The 20049-nt window shown below is 58.5% G+C and overlaps 1 protein-coding gene across 2 annotated transcripts in view; it reads right to left on the bottom strand.

Annotated features, from left to right (window-relative positions):
- The window catches only part of GAS6 (growth arrest specific 6), a 32652-nt gene extending 23469 nt beyond the window's left edge, over positions 1 to 9183 (bottom strand). Inside the window, exons 1-2 of one of the 2 annotated variants that reach the window (XM_067713018.1) lie at positions 8956 to 9183; positions 8602 to 8768 (exon numbers count right to left, since the gene is read on the bottom strand). In XM_067713018.1, the coding sequence (XP_067569119.1) occupies positions 8602 to 8768; positions 8956 to 9028 (240 nt within the window). In that variant the 5' untranslated portion in view covers positions 9029 to 9183. The remainder of the gene's footprint in view (positions 1 to 8601; positions 8769 to 8955) is intronic. The other variant, XM_067713017.1, reaches the window with a different exon arrangement.
- Between the last annotated feature and the right edge of the window lie 10866 nt (positions 9184 to 20049).

Genomic DNA, 20049 nt, shown 5'->3' with positions numbered 1-20049 from the left:
GCCATCCAGCATCCGCAATCCTCCCTCCAGCCTCAGTAACAGAACTCTGGATCTAGTTAGAGCTGCAATGCACCCAGCTACAGGACTGCACTTCCCAGCCTCCCTTGCAACTAGGGGTGGGCATGTGACTGAATTCTGGCCAATGAGATACACACAGAGAGTGAAATTGAGTAAAGAGAGTGGAGCACTTTGGTTCTCTGGCCTCCTTGCTGGAATGTAGATGTGATGGCTGGTACTCCAGCAACTTGCCCAGTGTATGAGGAGGCCTGGCAGACAAAGGCCATGCACCAGTACAGTGGAGCACAAATAGGTCATGGAGGCCCCTGGGCCCCCACGACTGAGCAGCCCCGGGCAGCCTGCCTCCCACCTTTTACATGAGAGATAAATAAAACTGTCTTGTTTAAACCACTGTTGCTTGCAGTTTCCAAATTTATGAGGCAAAAATCCCAGGCTAGCTGAATTTGAAAAGTGAGTGCAATTTTCACATTTGTAATGACCTGCAAAGTAAAGTTATAAATCTACCGTGAGTCAAGATTTCATGAGTCAGTGAGAATGTTTTGGGAAGTAACCAATGCAAAGGCACTGATAAATCAGGGTTTAGGCCAGTTAACAACGACAGAAGAGAAAGTTCGCAAGTATCACAGACTGACTGCTTCAAGACAGAATAACCTGATTGCCTAGGATTAGCAAAGGCTCGTGGGACTGTGGGTGAAGCTGTCAAACGCTTTTTGCAAAAATGTCTCCATTTATGGTAAGGAGAAAGTAGGCTTTCTAAAAATCATTATTATTTCGAAAAAATGTGCCCTGCCTCTCCCCGAAGTCTTACTTCAATCTTTCTTTGTTCTGAAAATTTAGTGCCTAATTACATTTACAATACAATTTTGTAAAGCATGAAACGGAATAAATTTGTTTTTATAATTTATGGCTTCATTCCTCAAGATGGATCGGTGCCCTCACTGTGTAATCTGATCAGTCTTCAGTGGCTCACTCGAAGTGGCCCTTCTTCCCGTCTAATGTGCTCTCCTGGCGGAGGCTTCTTGGGGCTGCTGGGCTCTCACCTTCACAGCACTGGCTGGTCATCCACAGCTTTGCCCGGAAACCCTTTGTTCTCAAGGCCAAATGCAGCGATGCTGCTCACTTGAGTGGCTGGGGTGCTCACAGGCAGGAGAGGAAACGACTAAGCCACACTGGGTACTACTAAGCCTCACCGGGTACTAAGCCTCACCAGGTACTAAGCCTTCCCTGCCAGGCCTGCCACGTTCTCTCTGGGAAATGTGATTCACGAAGGTGAACCAGCAAAACTTTATTCAAACCATGGCTATGCCGCACTGAGGGATTTCTAAGCACCGGACCCCATGCTAAGTCCTTCCTACACCTTTGTGGTGGCACAACAATGACCCCAAAGACGTCCAGGTCCACCTCCCGGCAGCTGTGAATATGGTGGGCTCCACAGCGAAGGTCAGTGAGGTTGCTGACCGGCTGACCTTGGGAGGAGGTGATTCCCCTGGGCCATCGGGGGCTCAGGGGACCACAGGGTGTGCAAACAAGGAACAGCAAAGGCAGCAACAGATCCAGAAATGGCAACGTAGAAAGAACGCCCACCTGCCGGCCAGGAGGATGGAGGAGGGGCCCGAGCCAGGGACGCGGCGCCTGCAGAATCTGGAATAGGCAGGCATGGGCTCCCTACTGGGGCCTCCAGAAGGGAGCGGCCCCAAGAGACGCATTTCAGACTCTGGCCTCCGGAAGGGTAAGCTTGTGCTGAAGTGTCACAGCAGTGAGGAAACGACATCTTCCCTGGAGTCAGGCAGGGACGCTCCTGTCCCCTCCGACCTGTCCCTGCCGACACGTGGCGGCTGGCCTTGCGGAGCTCAGGCAGCGCGGGACCAGGCGGAGGGACGACGCTGTCTGCCTCCCACCCGCAAAGCCATGCCCACCAGCCCCTAGAGGGATGCCAGCCCCTAGCAGGGCGCCAGCGAGCAGAGTGTGTCCCCCAGGACCTGTGGAGCAAAGGGGCAGAGCGGGAACCAGGGGGCTCTGGGCAGGGACGCGGCCCTCGTGGTCTCCAGCGCCAGGAAGGGGCTTGCTGGGCAGCCTGGCTGGGGGCTCAGGCGTCATCCCAAAGCCACAGGGAGAGACCGTACGCGGCTGCTTGGCAGTGTGAATGGGGACCGAGGCCCAGCAGGTGGGACGGAACGTCGGCCTGTCCTGGGAGGGCCCCGAGGAGGCAGAAGTGGTAGCACCAGAGATGCTCCACGGAGGCCGCAGGACGTGTGCTGCGGGGGGGTGGGGGGAAGCGGGGGGCCGCAGGCTTTGTCCAGAGGCTGAGAGGCCGCAGCGGCACCGACAGGAGAGGGGAAGGAGGTGAGAAGCCAGAGAGAGTGAGTAGGAGGGACGAGGAAAGTGGACATCGCCCGGGGATCAGGGAGGAGCTGGCGACCACCCGTCCCTTCGCAGGGACCCACACAGGCTGGGCTGCAGAGGACTCGTGCTGCGGGTGAGATGGGCAGGCGAGGGTGGCATGGTCAGGTCAGAAACTCAATGTTATGCTTCCCTGTTTATGTGAATTCAGGAAAACAAAAATGATGTATTTTCCCATCATGCAAAACCCCCAAATAAAATGCTGGACAGAGTACAGGGTGACAAGTTATCAGGGCAAACAGCGCAGCTCCAACACAGCCTTTGTGCAAAGGTAGTGTGTCCAGGAGGCCCTGAGAGCAGGCTGTGCAGACGGGACCCAGGCTCGCCCTGGAGGCCACAGACACCTGGGCTCAGGGGTCAGCCCTGAGTTCCCCCTGGTCCTCCCACTAATGACCTGACTCCCTTGAGTCTGTCGATCCCCGGGCTGCAGCTCAGGGGCGCCTCCACGGGATGGCTCAGGCTCTCGCCCGAAGCAGCATTCTGAGGTCCCGTGACAGATTCTGTGAGTGCGCAGCTCCAGCCCGTTCCTGGCCTCTGGAAGGGGATGGAAGGGCACCTCGGCCCCTTCGGGTCCCTGCTGAACCACGGCCCCGCACACGTGAGCGTTCAATTCTGAGCAGCACAGGATGGGCTGGTGTGAACGAGGAGAGACTCAGAGGAGGCATGTGGTGGGTGCAGACCTGGGTCAGGGGTCAGGGGTCAGAGTTTGCCACACCCCACGGGAGAAGGCGCCCTGCCCCCGACAACTGCCAACAGCCACCTCCTAACACGTTTTCCATTTCAACCCGAAGCATCGCACTAAAGAAACGTGTGTCCAAACCACAGAGGCCCCTGGGGGCTGTACCTGTGGCTGTGCTGGGCAGGCGGCCCCAGCCTGGCCTCCGGCCCCGTGGCTGCAGCAGTGACCTTCCCGGACGCCCTGGGAGCTGGTCCAGCCCAGCTGTGGGATTTCCACAGGGCACAGCATTCCCAGAAGAGGTCCTCAGAGAACTGGGTTTAGGTGGTAGGGTTTGGGGACAGATGTGGAAAGAATGTATTTTATTATCATGGGCACTAACTGGAAGGAGACAAATTTCACCTAGAATTTTGGAAGAAAAACAGAAAGTCCAAGAAAATAACAAGTGTGATGGAAACACATCACTACCTCCTTTGAAGGACGTGTTTTTAATTGGTGCAAAAGTGCCTTTCTCAGAGGCAGATAAAGAACTCCGTCCACTTCCAACACCTCCTTAAAACTGACTTTAAAACTTAATAAACTGCACTCTCTCAGGGTCAAAATTTACAGGTGTACACGCACCAGGATCGCAACGAAATCACTGGACTAAAACAACCACCCAAGGGGCAGAGTATTCCCAACATCAAATATCAAACCACAGCCAAGTCTGCATCACAGAAGCAGCAGCACGAAGACGCCAGACACCTGCCAGTGCAGCCAGGGCAAAGTAACCGCCTGGCCGGGTTCGCGACGTCCTGGCCCAGCACCTCAGAACCTCGAGAAACAGGCCAGAAGCATCAGCTTCTCAAAGGGCGTGTTCTTCCTAAGTCCCATAGGCAGACCTGCGGTGACTTTCAAAACGTCTTGAATTGGTTTTCCAGACGTTAAGCCCGCAGGCTGGGACGAGGTGTCTTGTAGGGGGCTGCCCTGTCATTACACTGCAGGGCCAGCTCCGGGCCGGGCAGACCCCCGGGACTAAAACAAGCACATCTGTAGGCACAGGGGCAGCCAAGGGGGTCCAGACGGAGCCTGTCTCTCCCTCAAGGCCACCCGGGGGGCGGCAGGCCCCGCGCTGGGGGCCTGAATGCGGGCCCGTCTAACCAGCCGTCCGCGGGCCTCTGAGCCGTGCCGAGCCAGCTCTGGAGAAAACATTACGACTCGGAGACCCTGCCCTGCCTGGCCAGCTTCCTTGGGCCTCCAGGGGAGGAAGCCCTGGAGGGACGGGGCCCAGTGGGGAGGCCTGAGCAGCCCCGGGGCAAGGGGCCGCCCAGGCGCACAGGAGCTGGGGCTGGATCTGCACAGGGAGGGCGCCTGGTCACACTCCTCGACGGACCCCGGTGAGGCACGGAGGAGCGGGGCGTGTGCAAGTGCGTGTCTGAGCGTCCAAGTGAGTGTTAGGGGCTGCTGTCCAGGCATGGGGGGCAGGGGGCCCGAGGCTGTCCTGGAGGTCACTGGGGGTGACGAGGGCCCCCTCCCCGCTCCTGTTGGGACCCCTGAGACCCCTTAGGCCACCCCAACAGGGGAGACTTGAGGGAGGGGCTTCCACCTCCCTCGGGGTTGCCCCTCCCCAAGCTGTCCCCAGAGACTCTGGGGTCTCAGGAAGACAGGTGTCCCTGGAGGGCAGACGCAGTTCAAGACAAGGCGGCAGCCCTGCAGGGCTCTGAAACTGACTGCACCCCGAAAACCCTCCTGGGTAGGGAAGTATCACCACCACTGGGCCCCCATGTCTGAGATAGCGGGGGTGGGGTGGGGGGAGAGAGACAGAGACAGACAGAGAGACAAGTAGACACCACCAGACAGAGACAGAGAGAGACACGGGGTGTGGGGTGAACATGCGAGGTCAGAGGTCAGGCTTGGGCTGCACTGGAGGCAGAGGGGCCCTGTGGGTGGGATGCCGGCCGAGCTGCAAACACTGTGAATATTGTTGTTTGCATCTCAAACTAACCAAGGTGATGGCGTCAAGGCCCAGGACCTGGAATTCCTCCCGACCCACAGGCCTCGGGCGGCACTGGTGCTGGGAGGTGGTGACCCATGCGGGGCCGCAGGTCGGGCTGGGTAAGTCTTTCGTCCAGAATCCTTTCTGGAGGCCACGGGCAATGGTATCGGTGTCTGGAACCCACTGGTCTTAAAGGACTTAAGCGGGAAGGTGACTGCTGGGCTGGCCCGGTGAGCTTCTGGGAGAGCTCCGGAGACCCAGCAGGGGTGCCTGGGGGCCTGGCACCCAGAGTCCTCTGGACAAGAGGCCAGAACGAGGGAAATGCCAGGAAGAGAGGGTAACAATGCGAAAGGAAAACGAGATAAGGATGGAATCTAATCGCAGGCTCTGGGGGGAGGGCAGGGCGGGGACACTCCCCCCGCGGCCCCAAAGAATGTGGAGGAGACCCTGGTCAGCAGGAGGGAGGCAGGCGACACCTGCATCAGGAAGGCCCCCAGGCTCCCGTAACCCCAGGAGTCGGGAAGGTGCCCACAGCTACCTGCTCAAAGGAGAGCTCTACCCGTCAGACGCCTCCATCCCCAAAGAGGAAGACGGCCCAGGCCCAGGGTGGAACAACCCGCCCGGCAGGAAGAGCCTAGAACACACCCAGCACAGAGGGCACAGCCTCCGGATTCCAGGGGCGGCTTGCCGTCCAGAGGGCCGGCTCCAGGTGCCCCAGCCCCCAGCTCAGGGGGCAGGGCGTCCTCCCCCTCCCCCCCCCCGGCCCCCAGAGCCCCAGGAACTGAACAGGAAAGACAGTGCGGCCTCCTCTGCTCCAACAGGTGCGTGTGGCTGCAACGGCCAGACACACAGAGGACAGGCCAGCCCCAGAGGTGACCCTGGCAGGTAAGGACTGGCTTCTCCTACAAGCACCCCCCTGAGCAGGCGAGCGGATCACAGCCCAGCGGATGCTGTGATCACATCACACATCGGGACGCTGGCGGGAGGTCCCGTGACGGTCACAGAACCAGGTCCTGGTGACTTTTGAACTAAGGTCAGGGCGCTCATCCTGGGTCACCCCCGCGAACACTCACAAGGAACAACATTTGAAGGCGAGGAATTGATGTTTCTCAAGAGAGCCCCAAACTGTGTGGGGCAGAGGGACCCACTGGTAATGTCACAGGACGGCCTCATTCAAAAGCACTGTTTCTCCAAAGGTGTATTAGCAGTGAGCTGTGTTTGGAGGGTTTCCCAGGGATCCCAGGTCCCTGGAATCTGGGACCTCCCCAAAGTGAGGGAAAGGATGGTGTGGACACCTGGAGGGGCAGCTGGTCGACCAGAGCGGGGCCGGACATGCAGGAGCCCCTCACCACCAGCCTCAACCCACGCCTAGCTGGGCTCCTCCCAGCCCTCCACAGCACCTCCTGAGGAAAAGGACAACAAGCCAAGGGCCAGACCAGACAGAGCAAGCAGCCTGCACAGCGGTCTACACAGGGGGCAAGGTGCGGGCTGAGATGCGGGGGTTTGCATTGACTGCAAGGGAAGCTGGTAAATAAAGGGAAAGATGTGATTACGATTTGGGGGTGGGGGTCAGAAAGGAGGACAGAAGTCTGGAAAGTTACAGATGGCTTTGATATGAAAGGAGTTCACAAATTCCCGATGGGGTAGACGGGGTGAATGTGAGAGAGGACGCCCCCAGCGTCACAGCAACTCCACCTCGGCAGGGAGGGAAGTCAGGACGCTGAGGGAAGTACAAAGTCCCTGCACAGAAATGGCGGCGTCTCATTAAAGTCATGGGCTGTGAGCACGGCTTCCTTGTCTCGTCTTCATTTCATCCATTGTAGACAAAGTTATAATTAAAACGTAAGTCACAGGGGGGATGGCTCTGGGAAGGGTGGCGCAGCGATTAGTGTGCAGTGTGCCCAGGCCCAAGGCCTTTCCATCCTGGAAAGCAGGGACGGGGGCAGGGCAGGGGCAGGCCGGCGTGGGTGGTGGCCTTGTTGCCCTCAAGTCTCGTCACCCGCAAGCCCATCCCACACTCTGTACAAGCCAGCGCTCCAGGCTGGGCCTGGGGCTGGCGGGACTGCAGCCGGCACACAATCCTGCAGCAGGGCAGGGACACAGCCCACTGCGGGACCTTCAGAACTCCTCCGCAGGTGCCATGCCAGCTCCTCTGGGCCACCGGGACTCACCATCAAAGAAACGGGCAAACAGGCCAGAAGAGACCGGTGGCAAAACAAACGGCGGGGCTGCGGACACTGAGGACAGAGTCGCAGCAGAAGCGCCTGTCACGGCTCAGCCACCGCCGCCGCGCGCTGGGCCAGAGGGAAGGTGGGCACAGCTGGGCCATCCCTGTATAAAGCTTGTTTCGGAAAGGGGACTGAAGGGATGGTCAAACCAACCGATCAGAAACGGGAGTCAAAGTAAAAGCCCACGGGCCTCACAGCCATTTGTTTATTACACGAGACTTATTTCATCCCAGAAGAATCCTTTAGAAGAAAACTTCCCGTAGAACCAAAACCAGCTGTGAAATCACCCTGACCTCTCGGTGTGAAGCGACGCAGTGTAAGCCCACCCCATCTCCATCAGTCCTACTTCCCAAAGACAGGCGCGCGCCAGGTCCCCCAGGGCACCGCCACCCCCTCTCCCCTCCCCGAAGATGGTACAGCTCCTGCGCTGACGCGGAGGCCACACCGGGGCTGCTCCCTGCGGTCGGGTGCCAGCCACCCCGCATTCTCCGAGGACATTATTAATAGAAATCTGTCCTGAGCCAGCCCGTCGGGCTCCTGAAGGCACCAGCTGCTTCGGCGAGTGCAGCTTTCCGCAGGGGCTGCGCACCGGCGGCGGGACCTGGGCCCGTCCCTGCTGTCCACTCGGACCGCCCCCGACCCTCCACGGTACGTGTTCCAGCTCTACTCCCGTCCTCCTGCCGCGGGAGCCGCTGCTGCCAGCAATTCCAGCCCTCACGCCTTTGAAGCTAAAGCTCTGTCCCTCCTGCTGCGGATCAGGGCGCTGTGAGCAGCTCCCCCCGCTCCAGTCTAGCTAAGGGGGCGGGGAGGTAGGAAACTGATCTTCTTTTTAAACCATTTATTTCTTTTACATTTTAAAACGGACCCTGCGGCATCCCGGTTGAGCTGTCATATCACTGCACGGTTCTTTCAAAGCGGCTGCTTTCACAGGCTTGCCGAGGGAAGAGGACTGCAGGGCGTCCGCAGGACCTCCCGCCGACATCCGCCACCCCCCTCCAGCTAAGGCGGCACCTGGCGTCACCAGCAGAACTGGGCCTCGGAAGGAGGAGTCTTGAGGGTGGGCCCGGGTCCCGGCGCCTAAGACCCTGCCCTTCCGCCGCGCCGACCGCCCCCCTAATAAGGGTCTGGATGTGCCCTGCAGCCGAAGGACTTGCCGCAGACGCCGAGGCTCCCAGCCGTGCGCGCACGGACGGTGTCCCCGGAAATGCGGCGCCGCAGGGACGGCGCTCGAGGGGACCCGGCTGCCCTGCTCCACCTCGCGGTCCCAGGCGCCGGGCGCACACCTCCCCCGCCCGCGCGCTCACCGTCTCGGGGTCGTTCTCGAACACTTCCCGGGCCTCCTCCTGGCTGCACAGCTCCTCGATGCACTCCCTCTCCAGGTGGCCCTGCTTGGCCTCCTCGAAGACCTGGTAGGCGCGGCGCTGCCTGGGCCTCAGGAACTGCGCCGCCTCGCGCGCCCGCAGGATCACAGCTTCCCGGGCGCGGGCGGGAGAGAGCGGGGACACGCCGTCAGCGCGGCGGGGCCAGGGCGCACGGGGTCGGCGTGCACGGGGCCGGGTCTGGGCGCGGGCACCGGGGCTCCCCTCGCCCCCGGGGTGGCGGGGTGTTGGGACGGGTACCCCGGCCCAGCCCGCGCCGCGGCCTCGCGCGGTACTCACTGTGCGCGGACTCGGAGGCCAGCAGCAGCAGCAGCAGCGCAGTGCCCAGGGTGGCGGCGGGCCCGGGCGGCATGGCGGGCGGGGACGGGGACGACGGCCGGGACTGAGACCGGGGCCGGCAGCCGGGCGCGAGCGGTCAGAGCGCCCGCGGGGCCGTGGCGAGGCGCGGGCGCCGCGGGGCGATGGCTCCGGTCATCCCGTGCGGGCGGCTCTGAAGGTCACATCCCGGCGGCTGCACCGCGGCGCTCGCGCGGGGCTGGGCGGGGGCGGCGGCGGGGGCGGGGCGCGCGGGCAGGACCGGCCTCCGGGCCGCGCGGTGCGGGCGGGGCGCGCGGGCCGCCGCCGCCGCCGCCGCCGCCGCCGGGCCGAGCCGGTTTTCTCCGGGAAGATCAAAGCCCGGAGGGGAAGCGGGTCGTCGGGACGAGGGAGGGGACCCGCCCCACCGCCGCCGCCGCCGCCGCCCTTGTGCAGGAGCCTCTCCCCAGTCAGTGGTTAAGTGTCTGTAATCGGGATGTAGACGCGACGAAGTCACACGGGTCCAACCTGACAGGTACAGTTTGACCATTTACCGGATTCAAACCTCTTTCCGCCGCCCCCCCCGACCCCACCCCAAATCTACTACATCCTTTTTGGAGTCTTCATTCTGGGGCACATTTTCTCAAGACTTAAAACCCACCAAAGAAAAGATGAACTGAAGTCAAACCGAGTCCCAGTGGGGTCCGGGGAGCCAGATTGAATGATGTCCATTTGTAATCTCTGTTTTCATAGTGATGACATTGGAAACCTTGAGGGTTCCCAGTAGATATTTCAGCTGAAAGCAGCATTCTGTTAGTTCTCGGAGACCAAGACTTTCTGTCTCTCGTCCCAGAATATTTCGCAAAGTCACAGGCAAAAAAAACCACACACACAAACAAGCAAAACCAAAACATAGCGGACCACTCGGGGGACCGAAGCGGACAGCGAGCCCGGCACCGCGGGGAGGGGGCCTGCGCCGCCCCCTGGGGAATCCTGCCGCGGAAACCGCGCCCCAAGGGGAAGGTGAAAGGGCAGCCTCCCCCAACTGGGCGGCCGGTGGGCTCAGCGCGGGGTCCGCACCGGTTCTTCCGCCTTCCCTTGTGCGAGGATGAACTGGCGCTGCTGGTAGATGCTTTGACGTCACAGGTTTGAAGGTGGGGTAGTGAGCATTAATATGTTAAATTCAAGGAGAAGGATGTTCTCCAGAAGGCTCTGCAAAGAGAATTAACAATTTAATAGCTGGGTCGTCTGCACCTGTGCCTGAACTAGTTCCGGGGCCTTCCTTGTCAGCCGGCGATTCCAACGCCTAGTGACTCAAAGGCTGCTTAAACACGGAGGTGCTCACACAGAATACTGACCACATTAATCTTCCTGCTCGTCCTTCTTAAGGAGAAGCCCTGGCTTCAGAAATCTGGGTGGGGTGGAAAATTCTTCAGTACGGATTTCCGCCAGATCTTTAATTAATTAGTGACACTTCTGTTGTTGGAGATCATTGAGCTTCTTGGATCTGTGAATTTACAGTTTTCATCAAATTTGGAAAAAAAAATTGGCCATTTGTTTTTCAAATATTGCTTTATGTCTCTCCGACCTTTCCTCCCTTTTGGGAACTCCAGTGGCCCCTGCGTACAGCCACTTGAAGTTTTCCCAGAGCTCACTGAACGCTCCGGTTTACATTTTTACATCTTTTCCCGCCTCTGTATTATTTTGATAGTTTCTATTGTTATGCTTTCTTTTGCTGATCTCTAGAGGTTTGCCTGAAACCTTTTTGGGCAGAAGCAGAGCAAAATGGTTTCAGCTCAGGGCTGAAGCTCCACGGCAGAGTCCTTGTCAGTTTCTCCAATGCCCATGAGTGTAAGGTCCCGCTCTGGCGGAAGAGACTGCAACTGTTCCCCGCCCGTGAGAACCGCGGGCTTGGGCCCTCTAACCATTTCCCAGCCTTGGGAGTCTCTGCCCAACCTTGTGATCGTTCAGCCGAAGAGCTGAGGGGCCTCCGCAGATCCCACAAGTCCCTTCTCGGGCAGCACTCTCCTCTCGTGCTCTGCAGGGAGTCAGCAGACTGCGGTGCCCTCCACCCAAGGTAGCCGCAGCGGGAGAGATCCCGGTGGGAGCCGGGCAGTGCTAGGGCCCACCTTCACCTGTGTCCTGTCCCTCTGTTGCCTGATGTCACTGTCTGGAATACTGTCATTTCATAGATCTGTCTGTTTTTTTAGTAGTTTCAGACTCGGCCTGGTAAATCAGACAGGAAGTTGAATCTGGGCCGTGTGACTCTGTCTTGTCCGGAAGCAGAGGCCTCCAGTCATATTTTAACGAAGTTTTTAAAAGTTCAAACCATGTTTTGTACCCACTGGTAGGTGCTTAGTATTTTGTTAACCTGCAGTTTTTACTGATGCAGGATAGAGGGTGGCAGAGATCTGTCAGATGGGAGTTCTTACCTCCACGGTAGTTCTCTGAGGACACACTGGGCCACGGTGTGAAATGTATTTGTTACCGAGGGTTATGGTCTGAGAGTCTGAGAAACACTGCTGACCACCGTGAACCGGGTGGTCAGACCCCACTGAGGTGAAAGTTCTTTTGTGGAAAAGCCCTTCAGGGCCTTCCTGCGGGGGAACCAACTGGTCCCGGTTTTCTAGGGATGTTCCCAGTTTAGCCCTGGGTCCCAGGACCCCCCTCAGCCCAGGGCAGATCAGGGCGGTCGCTCCCCCTCCTCTGCCCGGTTGGGGGCCCCTTGGCGGCCTGTGACTTACAAGCGTTTTTGTGCCAAGTGTCCACGTGTAAGTGGTTTTGTGGAATGCTCTAGGGGCCCTGCTGGAGAAGCAACACCCATCTCCAGGCAGGGCTGGCTACCCAGCCTGGTTAAGCCCTCCTTGTCTGAAACGTAGAGCCTCAGCCTAGCCTGAGGCCTGGGTACCAGTCCTGGGCCCGGTGAGGTTGCAGAGCTGATGGAGGGAAGGGCCGAGATGTGGTTCACCGCCCCCGGGTAGCGTGGCCTTTGGCAGCCACCTTTCTCCATGCCCAGGTTCCTAATCTATGACGTAGTGCCACACAGGTCCCGCCTCCTGGTATGTGGGACAGTAAGACGAGGTGGTGACTGGGGACTCCGTGGAGGCACGAAGGGAGCAGGGCTGTGGCTTCCGACACGGTCTTTGTCGGGTGTGTCTATTGCTGGAGGGGCTTCCCCTGACCAGGTATTGGTTCAATCTGGAAACGTCCCCACACTCAGGCCTAGCACAGGAGGGACCTCGTGGGACTGAGAATCACGCAGAGGCTGGGGCTCCTGGACGACGGCCCCGTGCCTGGGACAGGGTCAGCTCCCTGATCTGCAGGGCTAGGGGCCGAGACAGGGGTGACGGTGTAGCGGGCTAGAGCACGGACGCTTTGCACCTGCATTTGGGACGCAGCGTGAGCCCTGGGCCGTCTCCCGGCGTAACCTCTGGGACACTTGCGGATTTCAGAGGTGTGTCCATCTGGGCCGGTGCGGCTGCACGTGGAGCCCATTGGTCCAGGCCTGCGCTGACCGCAGGGCTCCGGCGATGCCGGGACTCGCTGGCTTTCCCGCAGGTAACATGTCCTCTGGCAGTGGCAGGGATGGCACAGCTGCTCCGGGCTTGTGCTGTCCCCGCCCCCAGAGGACTCCACGCGTGTTTCTGCAGGGCCCCTGCTGGAATTCCAGGGATGAGTCCGGTCAGCCTGGCGTGGGCGGCGCGCACGCCCGGGAGCGGGGGCCCTTCTCCCCCACACTGTCCTGCGCAGTCTGCTCGGCAGCCCTGCCGGCAGGGCAGCGCCCCCTCCAAAAAGGGAAAGTTGCTGGGCAGACAAAATGCAACAGATGCTCGTTATCTGGAAGAACTTTCGTGCTGGAGGTGTAGATGGATGTACCACGACAGGAAAGTTTACATTTTTAGAATTTCTAGATCAGTAGCTTTTTTTCAGAACATTTTTTCCCTTCTGGCTGATAAAATGTTTGTTTGAAAACTATGTAAGTTGGCTTAGACTATATTCTAAAGATCTGAAACCCTGACTCGATTTGCAGGGTTTGGCCTCCTTTTGCTGCAGCGACCTTCAGATGGGGTCACAGTTCATGGGGCCCCTCCTCCTCCGGTGCCAGACACGACCTCTGGTGCCAGGAGATGTGGGACTCGGGGGTCAGGGCAGATCCCTGCTCATCACCCCACAAAGCTCCAGGCGGACTTTTAACTTTATCACTGTGACAAAGATAGGGCTTTTGCAAAGCCTGATAGAAAATGTCTTTTTTGTATCTACGGGCCTCCTGGGTAAATTTTGTTTTAGGTCTGAACACACTTGAAGCAGATTTTAAGTTGAGGCAAAATAACGATGAACGGATTTTTCTGGGTCCTCGTCAGCCTGGCTTCCGGGAGGGTCAGTGGTGTCTTCCCTCTGGTTAGAGGCAGCCCGGCGGGGAGGGCCTGGGCCTCGGCAGGAGGGGGCCGCGGGACACTGGGCGGTGGGCCCGGGAGCCGTGGCGGCGGTGGCAGGCGTGCAGCGGCCGAGAGCAGGGCTGGGCGCTGGCAGCCCAAAGGATCCAGCAGAGCCGGTGGATAGTAGCCTCGTCTATCACCGCGGAGTCGACAGCACCGAAGGTACCCCGGGACCCTGTCCCGCTGCGTGTGGGGATTTCTCCTCACCTTCGGTCTCCCACTCTGTTTTTGTGGTTCCCAATACCTCAGTGTGATACTGACCATCTGTTCAGTTGCCATTTGCCGAAACATCGAAGTTCTCGGGACTTTTCAGTGTGCTGGGAAATGGGACTTGAGGGTGGTGGCAGCCTAGAATGGGGGAGATGCATGGTTGCCAGACCTCTGCTTCCTGCCCCAGGTCCCGGACGCACCCCCGGATCCACGGCTGCCCGAGAGCCCGCCTGTGCGGGATGCAGTCTCCGCGCGGTCCGTGGGCTGTCACGGGTGTCTGGGGACACGCTGTTTACAGTGGCTACCTGTGGAAGGGGGAGGGGATGGTCCCTTTTTACTGTATTGTTGCATCTCTGCACCTGTTCTGTCTTTTACAACGAGCATGTGTTACTGATATAACAAGTCCACAAACACTGGACGTCGGCAAGCCCCTCTGAGGGGGAGGCCCTGTTGCAAAGAGGGGGGCTTTTATAGCAGCTCGGAAGGGAAGCTCTGAGCAGGTAACAGAGGACAGGCTGGCGGTGAGCCTGGGCCCCTCCGCTGGCACCAGGCTTTGCACGTGGACGAAGCACCTTCCTCGGAGCCTCTCCTGGCATCGGGGAGGCCGAGCGTGTGCGGTACGGCGTGAGCGGATGTCTGGGGCCAGACAGGCCTAGTCTCAAAGGTGATTAGGGCTGCTTGTTTGCTGGGCTGAATTATTGGATGACTTCTATCTGTAACAGCCATCAGGATCTTTGAAAAGTCATATAACTTAGTTTATTCGTATAGAAAACGATGTCGATGACCGTCTCGTCTGGCAGACTGTCTCTGAAGGCTGAGACGGCTCATTTAATTCCACACAAGGAGTTAGGAGAAGATTCAGGTTTCTCTGGGGAAAGCAGTGTGTGAGCACACAGCCAGGCGCATCAGGGGGCCCGGGGGGGCTGGAGGTGGGTGGTCACCTCCGAGGCTCTCCAGGGAGAGCAGGGCTGCTGTGCCCCGGCCTGGGCCGCTGAGACAGGGGCGGGCGCCCGGTGGGCTACCAGCTGTGTCATTTGTGGCTCAGCTGACGAAGGACGGAAGTCATGATGCTGAGGCAGCTGTGAAGTCCCTGAGGCTCGTCCTCTTTGGTGACGGGGACACACGTGTCAGGGACCAGGAAGATGGGCCTGGGCCTCCTTCATGCGTCACCCCGGCTGCTCTTCTCGTGGGGCTCCAGGCCGGTCCTCTGCGGACCAGGATTTGGCACGGCCCTGCAGGGCAGCGGTGAGAGTGGCGCGCCAGCATCTGGGTCTGATCTGCCTTCCGAGGCTGGTCTCACACAGGGGGATGGGGAAGGCGGTCTGAGGGCGGCAGAGTAGGGCACAGCCTCAGGTTTGAACCCACCCACCCGCCGACAGAAACTGAATCTGAGATTGTGAACTCCGGTGAAATGTAGAAGTGCTGGCCTGAGTCCTGACCTTGAAACGGACTGAAGAGCTTTGCTTTAGTTAGTGCAGAAAACCTGGCTTGGCATGAGCTTGACGAGGCCTAGAAATATTCCTCTGGGGGGATCCAAAGCGTTTACAGCAGCTGCAGGAGCGTGGAGCTGACCCGCTATTGTAACGCGCGCACAGCCAGTTTCTAACCTTCAGGGACAGGCCAGGCGAGAGGTGGCGGTCACAGTGCCCTCGGGAGACCTGTCAGGCCGTCCCAGCGCCGCCGAGACTGCAACACATGACCTTGGGGTACATTTCCTGAGGCCCGCAGAGCCAGGTGGACTGTCTTCCCCAGGCTCCTGCCCAGAGCTGCCTTAAGTGATGGTCTGTCCTTCTGTCTGTGGGTGTGACAAAGTGTAGTTTTTAAAATTTCAAAACCTGACTGTCGTGCAGATATGGAACGAACAAGTGTCAAATATTTATTAGGTGATTAACAAGGGAACCGGAAAGTTAAGTTGGTTCAAAGAGCATCTTAAGGATCTGGATGTCCACAGCCATTGAGGGATGTGTGCGCAGGGCTGCTGGGGTGAGTGCAAAACTGGTGAGTGTCCTTCAAGGTCACTAGTATATGTAATTGCATACTGTCTACAGAACATGTCATTAAAATGTACATACAGATTCTGAAGTTACCCTTTCTGGTGGGAGGAAACTGTGTGCCCCTTCGCCCAGAAAGATCTGAGTTCACATATGACCCTGGAGCCCGACCCCGTAATCCACAGGAGGCTGGGCTCAGGTGGAGAGGCCGGCCTGGTGCGCTGGGAAAGGGGACAGAGGTCGGGATGTTCTGGGGTGAGGATGAGCTAGTGATGTCCAGGGGTTTAACTTAGGCTCAGCACACGTGTGGCTCGCCAAGTGTGACACAGGCAGCCCTGGGAGCAGCTGTGATTTGGGGGCAGGGTGGCAGCGGCCGGGTGCAGGCGAGGGGCTGCTGCCCTCCAGGCCCCGGCCGAGCCCAGCTCCCCTCCCGCCGCCCAGAAAGCTCACCACGAGCGGCGGACACCCCTGCTTCCTGCCCATTTGTCGAGGACCACGGCAACGCGGAGGGGTTTTACGGGCTGCAGAACTCTGCCTGTAAATCGAGTGCGTCTTTGTAAAATGGGGGAGCTCCAAGCTCTGTACGTTGCTCTAATTTTTTATGAAACTCAGGCCGAAGACGTAGTCTAGTTGTTACTGTCACTGCCATTCACACGTAAGAACCCAGTCAATGCACCTCTGTGTCAGAAAAAGATTTGTTTTGCAGAGGAAAATCTTTGAGGACTTAACTGAGCCCCAGGCATCGTGTACGTGCTGGAAACCCGAGATCCGCGGGTGTCCGAGGACTGCGGTGTCACTGACGGAGGTGGTGGGACGCAGCTGCGTCTTAAGGTCGATTTCTGCATTTTGAGCACTTTCATTACATTATTTTGCTTTTATTCCCATTTTACAGACGAGGGGCGTGAGGCTCAGAGAGGGCAAGCGTCTTGCCTGGTGTCAGAGGCAGAAGCACTTGAACTGAGTTTGAATCCAGTTCTGCGGAGTTCAGTGTGTCTACGGTCTTTCAGGGCTTCCAGCCCTTCCTGCCATCCACGGAAGGTGGGGATGCTGCTGTCATCTTTCACATTAAGAGACATCTCCACGTCGCCGCTGGGAAACGCGTCCCATCTGACTGATCCAGGTCATCCCATCAGTGTTAACTTCATGCATTCTCTGTGTGTCACACCTTTAGGGAAAGAATCATGCATTGAGGTGAAATCCACAAGGACTTAGGCGTTTCAGTGTGGCGTGTAGTGGATTCACAGTGTTGCACCACCACCCCCCCCCGTGGAGTTCTAGGACATCCCATCACTACAGGGAAACCCTCCCCCAGCCCCTGGCAGCCACAACCTTCTCTCCGTCCCCATGGATGGGCCCCTCTGGAGGTTCCACGTAGCGCGCGCGTGCGACCTGTGTCTTGTGTGACGGGCCTCTTAACACTCAGCTGGCGTTTCCAAGGTTCATCCCGCTTCGGCGCACGCTGGAGCGTCGATGGTTTCTTTGGCTGGAGAATGTTCCATTGTGTGGATGGACCACATTTTGTTTGTCTCTTCATCAGTTGAGAGATTTTGGGGTTGTTTCCACTTTTTGGCTGCTGTGAACACTGGTGTGTGTTCACTGTATTTTCTTGATTTCCACACGTGTCCCCATACGTGTGGCTTTGTCTTTTTTCAGTTAATGGTTATTTTTTTTTCAGAAGTGCATTTTGAAAATATTATCAATGCCTTTATTTCCATTCCATTAAATCCAATAAAGTTAAATTATAATAACTATTCTTTTTGGTATAAATAAAATATTTAAACTTAAAATAACATTGTGAGTTTTAATGTGCCTACTTTTCAATTTTTCAACATCTTTCTCAAATACTTTTAATGTTCCAGAAAAACGATTAAAAACACCCATAAGCACGTGTACCCAGAGGCGTGCGTTCTTCCTTTTGTCTCAGGCCCCTGTGTGCCTCGGCTGGCGCTGGGCACTGCCTGGTGCTAGGGGCACCGGGGGGGTTTGGAGGAAGTAAAAAGTCATCGTCACCATCGTAATTGATAATAATCGGTGTCTGCTAAGGACGCCGGTGTTTTCTCAATTCTGATTGAAGCACCTGCAGGAAGCTTCACTGCTCGAATGCGGTGCCCGCTGGGCCAGCGGCTTTAAGCTGACGCCGCGACGATGCCCGGTTTCTGCGTCCTTCGTCTCCTCCCTCCTCGGGGCACGTGCTCCACCCATGCCTTCCAGCCACGTGGCCAAGTTTTCAGCACGACCCCAGGCCTCACACACCTTCGAACCCCGGGAAGTGGCGGGGCAGCGGGAGCTGAGGGCCCAGGTCCCTGTCCCCTGCCGGCCTCTGTGCATGTTGGCCTCCCCACTGCAGCTCAGCCTGAACGCCAGACCACACGGTGACATCGAGGTCCATGCTCTCTGGCGGTGGGGACCTCAGCAGCTCCCAGGCTGCCCACGAGGGCACGTGGCCTCCGTCCCCGTCAACAGCCCTGGCCCACGTCCAGCCACGTCTCAGGCGATCACGGCCCCTCCGGTCTCCTAGGCCCTGCGCCTCTCACCAGCCTCACCCCTGGGCCGACCTCACAGCTCAGGGGCTCTGTTTGGGGAGCTGCTGCTGGTGTTTATCTGAGGTCATGCCCGCCGTCTGGGGCTGCAGAAGTCAGGGTACCTCTACCTCACCTAAGTCTCTACTTGACGCTTCCGGTGTCTGTTTCTGAGATTTGGACCAAAGGCAACAGAGCGAGTGGATAAAGGGACCGTTTGACCTTTACTGACACTTCGGGGACTTGGGAGAGGAAACGCTGCAATGGTGTTTAGAGCCAGGAAAATGGCTGCAAAGTCCCTCAGCCTGTCTGGCACGTGGCTGCTTCTCCTGACGGTGATGGAGCCCCCGGACCGTCACAGGCCGCCAGTGCAGCCTCCGACGTTTCGAGGTCGCCCTGGGCTCCCCTAACCTTTCCAAAACGAGACCAGGCTCCTGGGCCTGGAATGCGGCAAAGGAAACGCTTTTGTCCAGCCCAGCTTATCTGATTTCCCAGCTTGTAGCTCTGTCTTATCAAAACAGGCTGCTTCCTGTGTTACACAAGGCGGGGAGGCAGTGAGCGTGGCGGCTGCCAGCTTTAGCAAAAGCCCGGTGTCGGTAGAGGTGACCCTCTGTCCCTGGCGTGGCCCGGGGTTTGGGTTGTGAAGACTCCACACGAGGGACACAGGTGAGCCAGGCGAATGGAGGCCTTCCACCTGCCGGCCTTTCCCCTCCGAGTTGTTTGGGGTACGCCGTGCCCCTTTGCCTGCCCCTAAACTCCCCAGCGGGAAGGCCGTCCTGGAGAGGAAAGCGAAGGAAGGTGACGGCAAGGCTGGGACAGTCGTAGAGAAGATCCCCGACACGTGTGTCCCTGAGGCCCGAGGGGTCGACAGCAGATCATTGCAAGTGAGATGCCCCGTGGGTCCCCTTGTTCTCCACTTGGTGGAGGGTGTGCACCCAGCCCAGCCTCTTGGCTCAGGGGTCAGAGAGGGCCCTGCGGGGGAAGGTAAGGCACGGGGCAGTTCACGCTCATCGTGGAAGTTTCTCATGCTCGTCAGGGACCGTGCAAACCAGCCCCCGGCCCGTCACCACCGCAAGGATGCAGCCCGCAGCTGGCCTTGTTTTGTCTACACCCCACCCATTTCCTCATGGGGCTATTTTAAGCCAGTCCCAGACGTCATATTACTTTATCCATAAATTTTTCAGAAAGTATTTCTAAAAGTTAGATAAGAACTAAAAAAATCCTCATGAAACCACAATTCCATGTTTACAACGAAAATAATTGACAGTGATTCCTTAAAGTCATCAGATATCGGTGTTCAGGTTTCCCTGGTGGCTTCTCCCTGTTTTTTGTCATGATCTGGTCTCCAGGCCAGGCTCTGGACTGGGCACACAAGACATAGGTGGCACAATCCTGCCACGTGGGGCTGGAGTACAGGCGCCCAAGGGCAGCCCCAAACCGCCAGGGACTTGTTCACCCTCCAAGTGAGTGCCCGGAGGGGTCTGTGCGCCCAGGAGTTGAGGTGGGGAGTGGAGAGGGCGCAGAGGCCAGGGGGAGAGGTGGGCTGAGACCCACACGGGGGTGGTGACCGCTCTGCCGGAATTCCAACTAGATTGAGCCACAGGCGTGTGAAGCGTTCTGATGGGAGCTGGCCGCCCAGAAGCCCTCCTTCCCCGGGGTCTGCGCGAGCACCAACACACCCCTCCCCCACAGCGCCGGCCCCCTCGGCCCAACCTGCTCTCGAGCGAGCGTCTGAAAGTGTGCGCCCGGCTGTGACCTCCACTCCGCGCGCCGAGTCCCCCGCCCGCCACCCCCAGCCCCGGCCCGGCACGCAGTCCTCGTCCAGGATGGACTGGCCTTTCCAGGGTGGGGTACTCTCTGCGGCTCTGGAGGTCAGAGTCTACCGTAGGTAAAGGTGTCCCAGGCGCATCCGTCCGGGCTCCT

The sequence above is a fragment of the Pseudorca crassidens genome, chromosome 18 (assembly GCF_039906515.1).
Source record: "Pseudorca crassidens isolate mPseCra1 chromosome 18, mPseCra1.hap1, whole genome shotgun sequence".
Classification (NCBI taxonomy): Eukaryota; Metazoa; Chordata; class Mammalia; order Artiodactyla; family Delphinidae; genus Pseudorca; species Pseudorca crassidens.
The sequence above is the reverse complement of the archived record's forward strand: the minus strand, read 5'-3'. Positions and strand labels throughout refer to the sequence as shown.